This window comes from Carya illinoinensis, chromosome 9 (genome assembly GCF_018687715.1).
Source record: "Carya illinoinensis cultivar Pawnee chromosome 9, C.illinoinensisPawnee_v1, whole genome shotgun sequence".
Classification (NCBI taxonomy): Eukaryota; Viridiplantae; Streptophyta; class Magnoliopsida; order Fagales; family Juglandaceae; genus Carya; species Carya illinoinensis.
In genome coordinates this window covers 6930395-6946291 of record NC_056760.1, presented here as the reverse complement: position 1 = coordinate 6946291, position 15897 = coordinate 6930395, and the positions used below count along the sequence as shown (strand labels likewise).

General features: G+C 36.3%; 2 protein-coding genes across 3 annotated transcripts; both read right to left on the bottom strand.

The window, feature by feature from the left end:
• Positions 1-1329: 1329 nt before the first annotated feature.
• LOC122276506 (apoptosis inhibitor 5-like protein API5) lies at positions 1330-7972 on the bottom strand. Of its 2 annotated transcripts, none has more exons than XM_043086290.1 (16): positions 7574-7972; positions 7311-7472; positions 7017-7116; positions 6241-6312; positions 5786-5883; positions 5635-5709; positions 5345-5494; positions 4841-4906; positions 4687-4752; positions 3958-4068; positions 3635-3724; positions 3442-3548; positions 2512-2626; positions 2350-2415; positions 2160-2263; positions 1330-1906 (listed from the first exon to the last, which is right to left on the bottom strand). In XM_043086290.1, the coding sequence occupies exons 1-16, from the start codon at positions 7661-7663 to the stop codon at positions 1717-1719; spliced, it is 1662 nt and encodes a 553-aa protein (XP_042942224.1). In that variant the 5' UTR covers positions 7664-7972; the 3' UTR covers positions 1330-1716. The 2 variants fall into 2 exon arrangements, with proteins under 2 accessions (XP_042942224.1, XP_042942225.1); XM_043086291.1 differs by having other exon boundaries at positions 6303-6368; positions 7574-7971.
• Positions 7973-8285: 313 nt separating this feature from the next.
• LOC122275094 (ATP synthase mitochondrial F1 complex assembly factor 1-like) lies at positions 8286-12868 on the bottom strand. The gene is made up of 4 exons (XM_043084043.1): positions 12244-12868; positions 11270-11349; positions 11065-11123; positions 8286-9015 (listed from the first exon to the last, which is right to left on the bottom strand). The coding sequence occupies exons 1-4, from the start codon at positions 12559-12561 to the stop codon at positions 8711-8713; spliced, it is 762 nt and encodes a 253-aa protein (XP_042939977.1). The 5' UTR covers positions 12562-12868; the 3' UTR covers positions 8286-8710.
• Between the last annotated feature and the right edge of the window lie 3029 nt (positions 12869-15897).

Here is a 15897-nt window from a genome sequence, read left to right as displayed (position 1 = left end):
AAATCATCACCTCACTGCATTACTTTCTAAAAAACTTACAAGAGTTCTAAATTCCATAAGAATGTTTCTGAATGGCTGAATCGCTGAACGTTGCAGGGCAGAAAATCTACGACAACTACACGTTTGGTGATTGTAGTGTGGCTGTTTGTCGTAATGGTCCTAACCTTTTTCTGTCCCTCAAACATGAGGCCATACCCCCCAAGTTTTATTGATGTGCTCTTGCTTTTGGTATATGAATACCTCAGGTCATGGTCCTAACCTTAAGCTACACTGCTAGTCTATCTTCAATGCTCACCGCGCAACAACTAGAATCAGATGTTACACATCTGGTGGTTGAAGAAGAACTTGAAAGTTGGTTGTGGTGGCAATTCGTTTACAAAGAGATATCTGGAGAATAGGCTCGAGTTTAGTCCAGCTAATATCGTAAATGTAAGCGATGAATACACACACATACCTAGAGTAATTCAGAAACAAAACTATAGCTGCGGCCTTTCTGGAACTCGCATACAGGAAAGTCTTTCTGAATAAGTTACTGCAAGGGATACAATACCACCATGCCCCCCAACAGATACGGAAGATTTGGCTTTGTGAGTAACTCAAACATTACACCAAACCTTTCAATTTCCCGACTGACCATCCCAAATTGCTGCTTTATTATTATTACTAGGTTAAAACCTAAAGGGAATTTTCTGTTGTTTCCCCACTCACGCCTTCCAGAAAGGGTCTGGCAATTAGATTTTTCTACAGCCATTCTACAGCTGTCAGAGACGGGAGAATTTAAGAAACTGGGGGAACAATTGCCGACTGCCTCACATGAGCGCTCAACCAACATTACTTCCAACAAACCCAATAGCCTAGCATCCAGAGCTTTTGGGTTCTCCATCTAATATCCTGTCTCTACATCTACCATCTGTTATCTGCTATCCCTGATTTTTTGTCGAAATCAAGATGCTTTCCGAGGAAATGTTGCTACTCATGAATACTCCAGGCGATAAGAGCGTCTGGAAGAAGGCCATTAAACTAATCAGACAGTTCCATACCAAGAATCAAAGAACTCCAAATCTGGCGGACACATCCAGTACAAATGAAGAAACTTCAAATTGGATGTAAATGAATGCTAGCCTGCCGTTCTGCTATCCCCAATCCGTCACCCCTCGCTTGCATAAACTGAAGCCATGCATTCCTGAATGTTCAAAAGCAGCAACAAGAAAATTGGCTGAGATCAAAGCTGCGCTTGTTTCAATATAAAGCTGTCTTTCAGACTGTTAAATATTCCTTCTCTGTAAATGTAGGCCATGCATGTTATATAACAATTAAAGACACTCATCAGAACAGTATCAGTTTTCTCAAGTTCTCATTCAACCAAACAATTTATATTCTACAAATTTTCAGAATTGTAAAATCATTTCTCGGAATGTAAGTTATCATATGCATACACGGAGTGACAGGCATGCACAGACTCCATAAAATCCCAGCTGCTGCTTTCATCAGTTGAACTAGAAATGATTAATAACTTCTCGAGGCACTAAAAGCTACTGGATAAGCTCCAGACCAGAATGATTCCTAGTGTTAGACCACAAACAAGTCTCTAGAACTCAGCTTCCTCTACGAATCAAATCTAGCTCCAACAGAGAACAAGAATAAACAAATGGCTTCTAGTCGTATACTTCCCGGTGGACGTTGAATTTGTGAATTCACGTCCAGTAAGCAACTAGGCTACCGGTAGCCTCTTCCTCTTCCACGTCCAGCCCACCCCCTGCCTCTGCCCCTAGGCCCTCCTCTCCCACCATGAGACAAACCTTCTAATGCTCTGTTAACAAGCTGGTTTGGTAAACCACCACCTCCACGGCCCTTTTTGGATGTAACATTGCTGGATACATTAGTAGCATTAGCAGGCCGTTTTCCTCTGCACACAAAGTTCATGAAAAAATAAAAATGTGTCCGCCATCAAAGACATAAAACCTGTGCATGCTTATGCTGATTGAATGAACCCATATAGATCTTTCAGCAAAGACAGGAAGATTATCAACGCCAGAAACCATAAAATAAAAGAAGAAATAAAAGATCAAACATTCTATTGCATGAGAAAAGATGAGGGGGTGACAGAGAGAGTGATGAGAAGAGAAGAGGAAGAACAGAACCAGAAATATCCATCCTACCCAGTTGTAGCTGTGGCAGTGGGAATAGAAGGTTTTGTTGCTTCTTTCCAAGACAGGTTGATGCTTTTATCTCCAGTAAATGAAGGTGTTTTTGAATGCAACGGCTGGATATAAGTCATTAAAGATCAGCTTTTACATATATAAATAAAGGCCTGTACATTAGAAACACAAATAAATCTTTTCCCTTCACCTTTGTCATTGCCAAAATGTTGTTACAGGTTCGCAACCCAGTTGTAGTATTCTGCTTTTGAGTTTTCTGTTCATTACAGGAAAATGGTCATAAAGTAAATATTAAGAAAATCAATAAATAAAAGCTCCACCAGAGACTGGGATCTATTGAGAACAAACTCACAATGCCTTCCTTTGCTTCATCAGATTTGGCAGCAGCCATGGCTTTGTTGTGCTCAGCCATCCCCTGAGTTAATTTCTTCATGGTAGCCCTGGTTAACTCCTCGACATTACTCAATCTGAAAGAACAATATAAATTTTCAACAAGCAAACCACACAGTACACACACAACATAGTAGAAGAAAAGAAACAAACAAACACACAAGACCAAAACAAAAAAGGTCGCAAACTCCAGGGCATGGCCAGTTCAGAAATTTTATATTTGCTCCCCATAATAGAGAATGAACCCTCCACAGGAAAAGAAATAGTAAGAGCAAACATCAATTTTGGCTCTCAGAAAATACACAAATTTCTAATTTGGTGGAAGTTCAAAAAGTTACAATCAAGATTTCAAGAAAATCAAAACGTTGTAAACAGGTCCTTGTGTGTGTGTGTGTGTGTTTTTTTTTTAATTATTACTTTGACGAGTACATGTAGGTCGTTTTGCTAGAGAAGCCTTTCTTTTTTTGGTAAATTTAATTATCAAAAATACTAGAATGAAGGGAAAAAATAATCCACATCCTCACTTCTCATAGATGAGGTAACACTCATACGTGTAAGTTGAATTTCATTTTCCATATCAAGTGCTGCATGAGAAACTAACATGACTATCAATTTCTTTTTATCGGTAAATAAAAAACATGACACTATCAATTATTACTAGTCAAATTGATGCCAAAGTTTAGTTACACTTTTTTAGATTGTTTTTATGAGTACATTTTAAAGATCATTTAATGATACAACCGGAACTTCTTAAATGTTAAGGACCAAATCAGAAACTAATGTAATTTACAAGGACTAAAGTAAACATTTACCCAAAAGCTAATAATTTGAAGAAGCAATTTCTTTGTAACATATATAGAAGAAAATAACTTAATAAAAAGAAATCAATTACCTTTCAGTGAACTCCTTATATAACTCTGAGAAGTCCTCCCCAAGCCTATCTGATGGTTGGCCAGTCACTATCTTGTAACCACATAGACTGTTAGTGGCATTGGGAACCTGAAGAAGAATGAAAAATAGGGTAAGTATTGTCCAATAGTAACAAACAGAAGAGTATTTAGCAAAGGTACATCACTGAAATCAACCTTGTGAGCTAGATGGTGAAATGTGTACAGCAAGCACTCAACATAAGTAAAGTTCATCTCTTCCCCTGTCTTCCTCCAGGGCATGTACTTCTGAGAAGGGAGAAGGAACATATTACGAGATTGAGGCAAAAAGATTTTCTAGTCCAAAAAAAAAATCGTGCACTTCAAGCAAGGCTTCAACATTTAGTACATCTAGTAAAGAATATCCAAGCAGGTATAAACAACAAAAATTCTTGTGAATGAACGAATATCAATTCTCTGTGTGTCGGTCATAGAGACAAATGCATACATGTACATGTTTTCCTGTCATTTTAAATGTGTACCTTTAATAGCTGAACAACATTAGGAAGAATCTGACGAGAATCTTGTGGGGTTGTATAAGGAGAAATTTCTGCAAGGGCTTTGAGCATATCTAGCTTTCGCTCCTCCGGAAGCTGGAAGAAATAACCACCAATGAATTAAAAATATAGCTGGTATAAAAGATGATTAGAGCTCATGTAGACATTTGAATTAATTCAAAAAATAAAAAAATTATGATCACGGAAGTGATGTAGCTTAAGATCAAAATATATTAGAACATGGTTTATATCTTCAAACTACTTATTTATTTATTTATTTTTATTGGCACTGGATGTCAAAGAACAAAGCTCCTAATTAATCCCAGATATCTTGATACTACTTATAAAAAGTATAGCTGGTATAAAAGACAATTACCGGTTTGGATAGTGGATTGAGTTGAGATGAAAGTTTAAAATATTATTTTTCAATATTATTATTATTTTGAGATTTAAAAAAGTTGAATTGTTTATTATATTTTGTGTTGGAAGTTGGAAAAGTTGTAATCATTAGATTAGATGAGTTGAATTGAGTTGGGCTAGGCTTGGTAACCAAACGCTGCCTAAGCATAAGCAAGCACATATTAGAACTGAAAGCAACAAATTTTTAAATGAAAATATCCAAAAGACCAATGAACTTGCGTCACCTGCTTACTATTTCAAGACAAGGAAGTGATCATTACCTTATCAAATACAGGTTTTTTCATAAGCAATTACCTTATCAAATACAGGTATAATGTGTTTGTTCAAATAATTGAGAAACTTGCTGCTTGAAGCACCCCTCTGTGTGACAAATTAAAGTCATAAGGCAGTCAGAAATACATACAATCAGCCCTTTAAATTGAAAAGTAATATCGCGCATAGTCCATACCACAACAAGTGGAAGAGCCATGTACAAGCATGATATTAATCTGTCAATATGGTCCCCATCCGAAACCTGTTTTTTTTTTTTAAATCCATTCAAACAAAATTGTTACAATTTATTCATAGAGCCATAAAGCAAAAGATATTATTTACCAAGGCTATAGAATACAATAAAAGGAGGAAGAAACAAACGTTAGTCACAAATACAACCACCAGTGACTAAGTATTCCCCAGAATGATCACTGCAAATTTGGGACAAGAATATAGCACTAATCACCATTCACAATATAGGATACTAAGTCCCATTTTCAAGATTATAACTGTCAACCTCTTAAAATCTCAAACAGTACTTACAAATCCCTTGAGAACAATGCATGTCTCCACTTTTGAATCCTTGAACTCTTCCAACATTACATTCTCAAAGCCTTAAATGTACCCTAATAAATCCTGGACTTCAAAAGTTACTTCCTTTAAATGCCCCCAGTGTCAACACAAAGAAACAAGTACTCACATTGAACTGTGCATCTAAATCAGCTTGTCCTTCAACGATTCCAATTAGTTCTTTCATGCGTTCAGGGGGAGCTTTTTCTCCAAAAGTGCTCAAACTCTTTAAGAAGTCCATAAACATCCTGAATTCTGCGCCGGTTACATCTTCTAAACTCTGATAATGGAACTCAAATCATACTAGTCAGACATCTTCCAATTGAACAACAGAACAAAAACTGAGATTCAATAAAGTCAAAACTTTGAACTGGGAAAAGGACAAAAGCATTGATCAAAGTAGTAAAACCAAGAAAACACCTTTTTTATCAAATCAGTTATATGTCTTTCCATTTCTTCCTGAGGCTTTAACAGTTCAGCCTTAATGGGAAAAACCTGCAGACCCAATTACTTATCAAAATGAAATGCAGTAAAAAGTTACAATTCGAATAAAATGAGTGAGTCTTCTTACCTTATCTCGTATAAATGTTAAAACTTTCTCACGAATAACTTCATCCGTACTTGGTTCATCAACACTCCCAATATGCTTAAATAAGGCCGTCAAAGAAGCTACATCAACAAGAAGATTTAGTTACACCAAAAATTAACCCTTAGAAATGCATGCTATAAATATGACAAGGAATATGTATAACAAATAATATGTATCACACTAGAAGCACATTGACATGAGATGTTCGTACAAAGAATTACTAACAGAAACACATATATTTATAAACATTTTCCAGTAGTTATGATTGAATGATACATGTTAAAAGCTCATTCCTTCTGCACACAACAACAGATAATATCTTCCATCGCAATTGTTGCAAAAACTTTTCTTGGACATATTCCAATAGTTTAAAAAGGTATACAAATAAACAAACGCATAAAATTCTGGTGTCCAAAGGAAGAAAGCTTATGCACTACCTCCTACATGGCACAACTTGCACTCAGGTACCATCACCAAACCAGAAGATAAAGCACGGTACCTTTCACATCCTGCGTCAACAGGGACATAAGGGCTTTATGAACAGCATCACGCTCCACAAATTCCTCTAAAAGACAAAATCTAGTATCAGTTTCATATTAACCCCGGAGAGGAACCACATGTTGAAATTCTATAAACATAAATGTTTAAGAAAGCTCTAATGAGTGTACTTTCTGAGCCCAGTCCCCCCACCCGACCCCAATCAAGTTTTTCTCCATATAATACCCATCAATTTATTTCGTTTTAAAACTACAAATTCCATTTAGTACGTTCCAAAGCATTCACTTTCATTTAACTAAAGTCACAATCCAATTAGTACCAAGCTGTTATATCATTTTACTTAAATTGATTTTTCACCAAAAAAATTTTCCATGACCACCTTATCACTATCCGAATTTTTTTTTCTCTGCTTCTGGGCTTCTCATCACATGGCAAAGAGATAACAATGCTTCTATCTAAGAAAAGGTAAATTATCAAGGTTTATCTATCTTCTGTAATTTTTTTTTTTTTTCAAAATCATCACTTAATTTGATTATGGTTTGAATTTGTTTACGATATTTTTTTGGTACTAGAAATAGCAAAATAAATAAAGTGCATATTTTATCATTTTAGTTTAATTTTTCCTACTCTCCCAAATAGTTAGATCATTAGCTCCAATACTGTGTAAAACAAGCACAATACCAGGAGAACAAGCAATGCAAAATCCATAATTTACCGGATGCAAGGAGTTGCACAAGAATGTCTACAATCTTTGCAATATGTTCTGGTGTATCCTTGCAGAAAAGGGGAAGTCCCCTAATTGCTTGCACCCGTACCTGTACAATAGATGAGCATTAGAAAACACCATTGAGATTTAAAATAATAAAGCATCACTTCCAACAAATAGAAAGGCGCAAATATTCAATAAATGACGTGATAATCATGTTCTTTTGCTTTCCTTTCTCACATTATATTAGCAAGCAAATAGAACTACAACATCTATAAATACGTCAATAAATAAGTTACTGACCCCGAGCTCTTCTTCTTCGATCAAATCGAGATGCGTGTCGATGGCGGGGCCCGAGAGAGTGGGGAAGAACTTGAAGAACCTGGGGATGAACTGAGCGGCCAATTGCTTGGCCTTGATGCTGGACTTGGCAGTGTCGATGATACCCTGGTAGTCCTTCACATTCTGCAAATAACGGAAAAACGAGAACGATCACACACAGGAACGCCAGGCAGGTTGTGGCCGGGGTAAACCCTAGAAACGCAGAAAAGGGGAGTAGAGCGGACCTGGGACTTGTCCGTGGCCTCGTTGAGACGCTCGACGTACAGGTAGAGCTCCTCGATGTGTTTGGAGTCATCTGCGGCCGAGTCACTCATTGTGATAAAGAACAAAGATAAATTTAAGAAGGATGTGGGAAATGGATTTAACGAGGGTTTTGCTTTACTAAGTAACTGGATATTGGTGGATTTTGGGGGGGGAGAGAGAGAGAGAGAGAGAGAGAGAGAGAGAGAGAAGGAGACGACTTTGCGAGGAGGACTTCTACTTCAAGCTCTACTTCTACTTGAACTTGAAGAGGAAAAGAGGGCTCTCGTCTCCACTCCGCAAGGGTTTCTTATGGATACTTCGCCAATCGCCAGGAAGAAATACGAAAAAAAGGACCTTCTTTAGACTCTGCTGTCCCCATCCCAGGGGCGTCGTTACTTACATAATCTTATCTGATCTTGCTAAAACGACGTCGTATTTGTGTTTTTTTCCGTGAATTTCCACTGCAGCTTAAGCTTTGGCTTCCCTCAAAATTTCGCTGGATACGTCGTCTTGAAAAAATTTAAAACAACAGAGATGTGGATGAAAAACCTTAATTATTTTTTCACTTAAAAACATCTTGTCCATTAATTTTTCAATCGTATAATTCCAATGAAATTTTAATTTTTAAAATATTGTAACCAAACTCGCACCCTCGAATGACAATTTTTCCTTCTTTCAATGTAAGACAATATCTGAAACAAGCAAGCATTCATTTCGAAGTGCCCTTTTCCGTCCTGTTTAATTGTATTGCTCCGTCCTCTCTACCATGAGTTCAAACTGTAGTCGATTGCAGTGAGTATGTTTGAAATGCCATTCCAAAACCCCCTTTGTTGCAACACTTTTTTTAGGCACGTGACGTAAAGGAAAAAACGAAAACAAAATACTCACAAGAGTACAATAATGCTAAAAAAAAAAAAAACAATTAAATACCAGCAGTTCGACTGGTAGAAAAAGGAACTGCATCAATTGCATCAAAAAGCAGAACCTTCACTCCGCTTTTTAACATGAATTGCATGCTGACAACGTCCCCGTTGCATTTTAAATGATGCCAATTCCTTTACCGACTAAAATCCTCTCTCTTTCACCCTCTTATTAGCCAAAGTTTGTCTTTTGGCTGATCACAGAGTAGGCATGTCTAGTGCTTGCAAGACATCCTTGAACTCAAAATCATGGGTTTCTTTGTTGAAGCGCTCGACCAGCTTGTACCTCATATCATTCAGATAAAAGGATTGGACAGTCTCCAGAAGCCATTCTGCCTCTTTGTCACTAAGCTTGCTTGTGAACACAACATCACCGCGGACAAGTACTAAGTCCTTGCTTTCAGCAAATTCTTTGTGAAAAGAAACCGTGAAGTAGGGAGTTGCTTGAGTTCCTCTTGCCTTGTAATCTTCAAGGCCTGTGAAAATAATGTGCGGCATCTGCACTGCAAGAAAAGTTTGAATGAACAGAGGAGCGAATTAGCAAAAAAGTGGTAGTCATGAAGTATTAGTTTTATCACTGTTATTGACGTCATAAAAATTCATAGCAAGGAACTGAATGCACATTGCCACGGATGCTGATGCAACTTATGAAAACTTTCTTTTTGATATGTACAACTTATGATAACTTTTTCACCATAAGAGAAGGGGAGGATCTCAGTATAAAGATCATCTCTCCTTGCAATTGCATAGTTTTTTACATGGATTGTGTAGCAGATGAAGATATTAACTAACAATCTTAATATCCATCACTAATATTCATAATGATTTTGACCAGCTCCCATCTACATGCACTGTGCACCACAAGTTACTTAAATATGCGTAAAGATATATATGCATAGTGACGATTATTGTTTTGGACTTTTTTTGTCTTAATTGCTACTTTAAATGGCACGTTCTTAATTATGCCGAAAATTCCATTAGAGTTGGTTCTTTTCATTGATGTGAAAAGCATTATGTCTAATGGTGATTTTAAATTATGTGGGCGTCCCACTAAATTGGATATGTAGTCTGCAGAGGAGTGCTTGTAGCTATCTTAGGAGTACCATGGGAAATATCAATTCTGTAAGAATGAAAATGCATTTAGCATTCTTAAACATTTTGAAAGCACTAGTCAAAATAGCACTTTACAAGACTGCTAATGGTATTACCTCAAACAAGCACTCCTACATAGCCCCTAGAAGGTTTATGTAATTAAATTTTCTAGGGGAAAAACACTGGCAAAAGATAAAATAAAGAATTAGGGGCACAACCTTGACAGGGAATATAGACTAAATGAGTCTGGGAAAGAACTTTGGTAACAGTAGCATTTTCGAAATTTTCTTCCCAGAGTACGCTAATCAGGAACGTTTCTCATCAATGGAACACTTAGATTAGAAGGAACCAGGCAAAGGCAACAGACAATTATAATACTCAGTTAAAAAAACAAATTTAACTTTTATATCTTGTTATTGAGTCTACTAAGGGCCAAATTAACAAATATAAATAATCATTAAAAAAAATCTGTCTAGTAGGTTCCTCTAAGGACAGGGACCCAAACTAGAAGATAAGCTCCATTTGCATTAACTAAATAGACTGGTAGTGTGAATAATCATATAACTTCATCTCCAAAGGCATACCACTCAACAAACAAGGTCAAGTGAATAACACATAAATCAATGAGAACTACTATACAACAGCCTTATACACCGCACACCAAATTAATGCTTCCATCGTGTTTTTTTTTTTCAAAGCAAAACGTAAACCCACTCATTTTCAAACAAACCCACTCTTTGAAAACATCTCCTTTAATGCAAACCCACCATTTTTTTTCCAACATCGACAATCTCTCTGGCTATCTAGCAGATTAACAGCCATCAAATTCTTCATTTTCTTTATGCGGGAGAGAGTAAAAGTAAAACCATGAAGGGGAAGAATTGCATCTCCAAAACCAACTGGAGATTGTTGGGGGCTTTTTCTCCAAAACTGTGAAAGCTCATTCCAAATCAAGGGGAGGAATTGCATCTTACATTGTACCTGGAGATTTTTTTTTTTTTTTTATGGGAAGGGAGCTCTTTTTTTTGGGAGAAGAACCCATTTGGTGAGGCCAGTTCAACTTCTCCTTGCCTCAGATTGATCTTGATACCCACACGTGGAAGTGGGTTTCAACATCTAGATACAGTTTGTGTGTCTTTGATTCTTGGAGAAAATCATCATTGCCGTTAGGAAATGCATTTTCAGTCTTATGGTTCTAGCATTGGGAGGTATTCGCACGGGGAACCAAACTGAGTGGGTTGTTCCGCTTCTTGAGTCTTTAGCAGAAGTGGCTTCACAGAGGAGGTGGGTTTTTGTTTTAAACTGAACCGTGAGGTGGAAAAATTAAACCGGTGTGTGGTGTAAAAAATAAAACCGGCTGCTGTTTAGAATAATGCTAAATCAATTTTGACCTAGAGGCAATCTCTAACAATCATTAACAACAAAATGTATGATATAAAGCCAGTGATTAGAAACCAAACCTTGAGCAAACATTGTTGTATAGCCACTTCCTCTCCACAAAGGAATGACAAAATACCGGCTGCAAAAACAGATAGGAGTATGACTAGCCAAAATATAGAAAGAGGACACACGTAAAATGTAAACATCATTTTTTTTTTTTTATAAGTAGGAATTTAATTATAAAAAAGGTTCCAAAGGACACAAAACGTCATCAAAATGGATTACCAATCTGCAGCTCTTTGCTCCAACAAGTAATAAAGATTTGCTTTCATAGATGCCCCAATATGGCCTCTTCCCAAGTGATACTGAAAGACATAACACATCCAAATATAACTAATTACATACATTGAAAAAAGTATCTATAAGATAAGGTCCTAGAGTTCTATGCTGTTACAGTTTTATTTCAAAATAACAAAGGTACAATCAATTCACTCATGAAAATGCTAGTTGCCATAAGAGATCTCTTTTTCCCAAAATAACATGAAGGCATAGTCCAGGCTAAAGAGACTCAAAACGACCATTTGTAGAGATTGACAGCAGAAAGGAAATCCTCAGACGCCACTCTGCGGAGTTATATAGCTGTTCAAGGAAATAAAGTGCATTCAACAAGACCTGTTCTACTTTTAACCACAATGTGAATAGGCTCAGAAGTAAGCAAATAAGAATCAAAGATGAGTCATGTACACAAAGATATTTTCTTTCCCAAGAAACAAAAGAGAAACATATTTTGATTTTTCAAATGTGCTTTTGGGATCTCAAAAGGGAAGGTAACGACACCAAAGAGTAGAAAGCTAAAATATACAGAAAAAAATAATCTAATCGCACTCCATTAAAGACCCTAAAATGAACCTGTACTAGTCTTTTATCTTAAGCCAACACTGACCAATTTGCTATAAGAAATCCTTGATATTGAGGGAGTAAAATTAGCCAAAGGGGGGTTAATGGCCTAAATTTGGCCTAGCCCTCAACCCCTAGAGTAATGGGACACGCCATACTACACATAATAAAACTCCCAAAACATAATATAAGTTTTTCCGGATCTTTTCCATCTATCTCTATCAGAGTAAATCAATGAGAACCGTATCGGATACATTTACAGTGCATCATTAAAATAAGCTTGATATTATTCCTTCAGCAAGCAAGGTTAGCAAATTCAAGTCATGGTCAATGAAAATATAATTGAGAATATGTGACATTACATCATCCCAAATCGAGGCGATGTCCTCGGCCGAGCGATCCTTGACCCTCTCGATATCCATAATCGAGTCTAACGGCTTCGGCTGTAATGGCGCGAACCCAGTAGCAAACCTAGAAGTCCTAAAGAAACCAAGAGACCCCCATTTCACAAAATCTCCCGGGATGGCTATTTCTTGCAGTTTTCGGAGATTTGGTTGAAAAGACAAGGCACGGGAAGACTGTTTCTGGACAACACAGCTCGATGACGCATGGTTGAGTAGAGTTGTTGATGTAGAATAAGAAGCCGCAGTCCTTAAAATTCTTGATGTCAAGCGTTGCATGGTCAAAGACTCAAAACGTAAACTTCGTCAGAAATGAATTGCTTGGGAGGCTTTAAATGCTAGAGCTTGAAACTGATCATACGATGCTATTGAAATGGTAACCGGATGTGAGTTGGGGTTGAAAATGAGTGCGGACGAGTTACTGTGGTTTGAGGTTCTATTTATGACCACGACTCGTCGCTCCAGAGCTAGCAAATATAAGTCAAGGGAGACGATGTCGTGCTTGTTGAAGAATTTGATCAAACGGTTGGTGTACGAGACACGAATCTTGCCTTCGAGGGAGATGGCCGAGACAAACCGGGTACAGAAGGTAGCAATAACATAAGAGCGGATAGGTGTAGGGGTGAGTATCGGCCGGTCCGGACCGGCAAAACCGACCGGACCGGCACTGTTTGGACCGAACCGAACCGGACCGAATTGGGACCGGTCCGGTCCGGTCCGGTCTAATTTTTAAGGGACCGAGAGGATTCGGTCCGGTCCCGGTCCGGGAGTTTTTCACCCCGGACCGAACCGAACCGGACCGAATAGAAATTAAAAAAAAATATATTTATATATATTATTTATATAATAGTTGTATATAATTAATTATATAATTATATATGGTATAAAAAAATATTAATAGTCTAATATAGACTATAGTTATAATATGTATTAAATCACTATAACTACATAGAGTATTAGTAATAAGAGTATTACTATTATTTAATATAGTATTACATATAGTATTACTATCATTATATATAGTTATTAGTTATAGTATTAGTACTAGTATAGTTATTAATACTAGTATAGTTATTAGTACTAATAGACTAATAGTATTAATTATTAGTATTACATATAGTTACATATATAGTTATCACTATAACTATTATTACATATAGTTATTAGTTATAGTATTATTACTAATAGACTAATAGTATTAGCATATTACTAATATATATATATAATAGTATACTATATATATATATATTAAATATATTACAATATAATTACATAAGTATTAAAAAAAATGTCATTAGATAAAAAAAAAAAAAAAAAAAAAAAAAAAAAAAAAAAAAAAAAAAAAAAAAGTCAACCTTGGACCGAATGGACCGGACCGGACCGGACCGAATGGACCGGACCGGACCGGACCGAATAGGACCGGACCGGACCGGTCCTGAGGGAGTTCGGTCCGGTCCAGGGTGAGAAAACCCTGGACCGAATAGGTTCGGTCCGGTCCACAAAACCTTCCCGGACCGAACCGAACCGGACCGAACTCCCCCCAGATAGGTGCGTTTTCAGTAGGAGAACGGCTGGGCTTCGCAGGGCCGAATGAGCTGAACAGAGTGGGCTGGACTTTGGAAAATACAGTCCAGGTGCTGACGTTAGAAGATGAGAGTGCACACTGCAGTTGACGGGCAATCCCAACCAACCATCATTTTTTTTTCCTTTATGGTACGCATCTGTACGAAGTACTTGGAAATCGATGTTAGATCTGATACAAAAGAATTCAGGCTTCAGTTAAGGAAAGATAAAAAGCTGTTGATAATAATAATAATAATAAAATAATAATAATGCTAATGTAAGTTTAAAGTGTGCGACTCTTGTGCAATTTTTTTGTTAAAAAAAATAAATAAGTTTCCCTCAAAAAGCATAGATTTTTTATTTTTATTTTTTCATGATGAGATTTAATTTTTACAAAATGATTGCACATGGCTTATTTATTTTAAACTTGTACAAATCATTATTAAAATTTAAAAGTAATTTAACTACAAAGATCTTATATAAAAATAAACTCGTGAACTAACGTGACTTGATATAATACGTCAAATTATAAAATTATTTTTATTATAAAATAGATCAAGTAGATTAAATGTGTCCACGTCAATTTATATGTTTATTTTTATGAAAACTTTTTAAAATACTTCTAAAAAAATATAGATAAAATTAGTAGATTATGGGTTTCTGCAAAATGACATAAGGAAATTACGAATGGGTAATAATATACCTAAAACTTTTTTACAACTATTTTATAATTTATTTTCAATCAATCAATATAATCATTTTATTTCATTTCAAATAAATCTCAATATTATAAAATTACCCTTCATTCTATATAGAGTGGTAAAGTGGTTACAAAATAGTTATAAGTAGATTATTTTCCAAAAGGAATATCATAGCTGCCCTTCCTTTGTCCTCTTTCCACTTTGGTTTTTCTTTGCTTTGATAAAGAATTAAAATTGAAAGATTCATAAGCATTCCCTTGTACCATGTATAAAGGAAATATGATTTAGAGAGAGAGATATAGGTCAATAAGGAAGAATTATTGTGGATGACAATTTTCTCAAATCCGCATCACAAAACGTCGTGGTTTTGCTACCTTTTTCAATGGGAGTGGTAGACTAGCCTAGCGTCAAGGGCAGTGGTACTGGACGGCCAAAGTAGGAGAGAAGTGGAGAAAAATGTTTATCAAATCCGAAAATGAACTGTTTGATAAGCTTTAGCTAACACGGAATGGCCAGCTTTACTTGGCGTCGATAACGTTTTGGAGGAGAGTGAAAAAAGAGTTTCTGCTTTTCTGCTTCTTGTTTTGACCCATGATCATTAGTTTCTAGGCCCTCAAGGTAGCAGGAAAACAACAAGACAAATGAAATGAACAAGGAGGAAAAACAAAACAAATTAATGGGAAACACACAAAACTCAGCGGTTGACAATGAGCTCGCACATGAACAAAACACAGGGAAGAATTCAATTTCTTGTTACTCCTTGGCTCTCGTGCGTTTGCAATGCTAAGCAGCACTCTGAGAAGTCAATCCATTGCATTACTTACAAATAAAATATACCTGGAAACAAACCCATACGATCAAACATTTATAACCTTAAAATTGGAGGGTATTTTATGTATGTATTCAGTGAATTAAAAAATAATAACTTTTTCAAATGGTTATGAAGTTTATTGATAAAATATGATAAAAATCCCATTAAATATGGATGACAGATTCGCTAAATTCAGGCCTTCTACCCATAACAAGACAAAATCCTTCCCAAGTTGAATGGCAACCGGAGGAGTTTCGGGGCTATAAATCTGGTCCGTACCAATTAATGCCAGGAACGACACTACAATATGGTCCACCAGCTTTTGCCGTTCTCACAGCAAAAGGCTTGCTCCACATGCTGCCGGCTTAAAAAGGTAAAAGTAAACTCGCCATTCAGAGCATTAGCAGTAGACTTAATAAAATTAAATTTTAATTAAAAAATAATTAAAGTGTAAAATAAAATACTACGATAAATTTAATAAATAAATAGTAAATTTAACTTTTAGTTATATAATTAGTTAAATTTATTAAATAAAAGAGA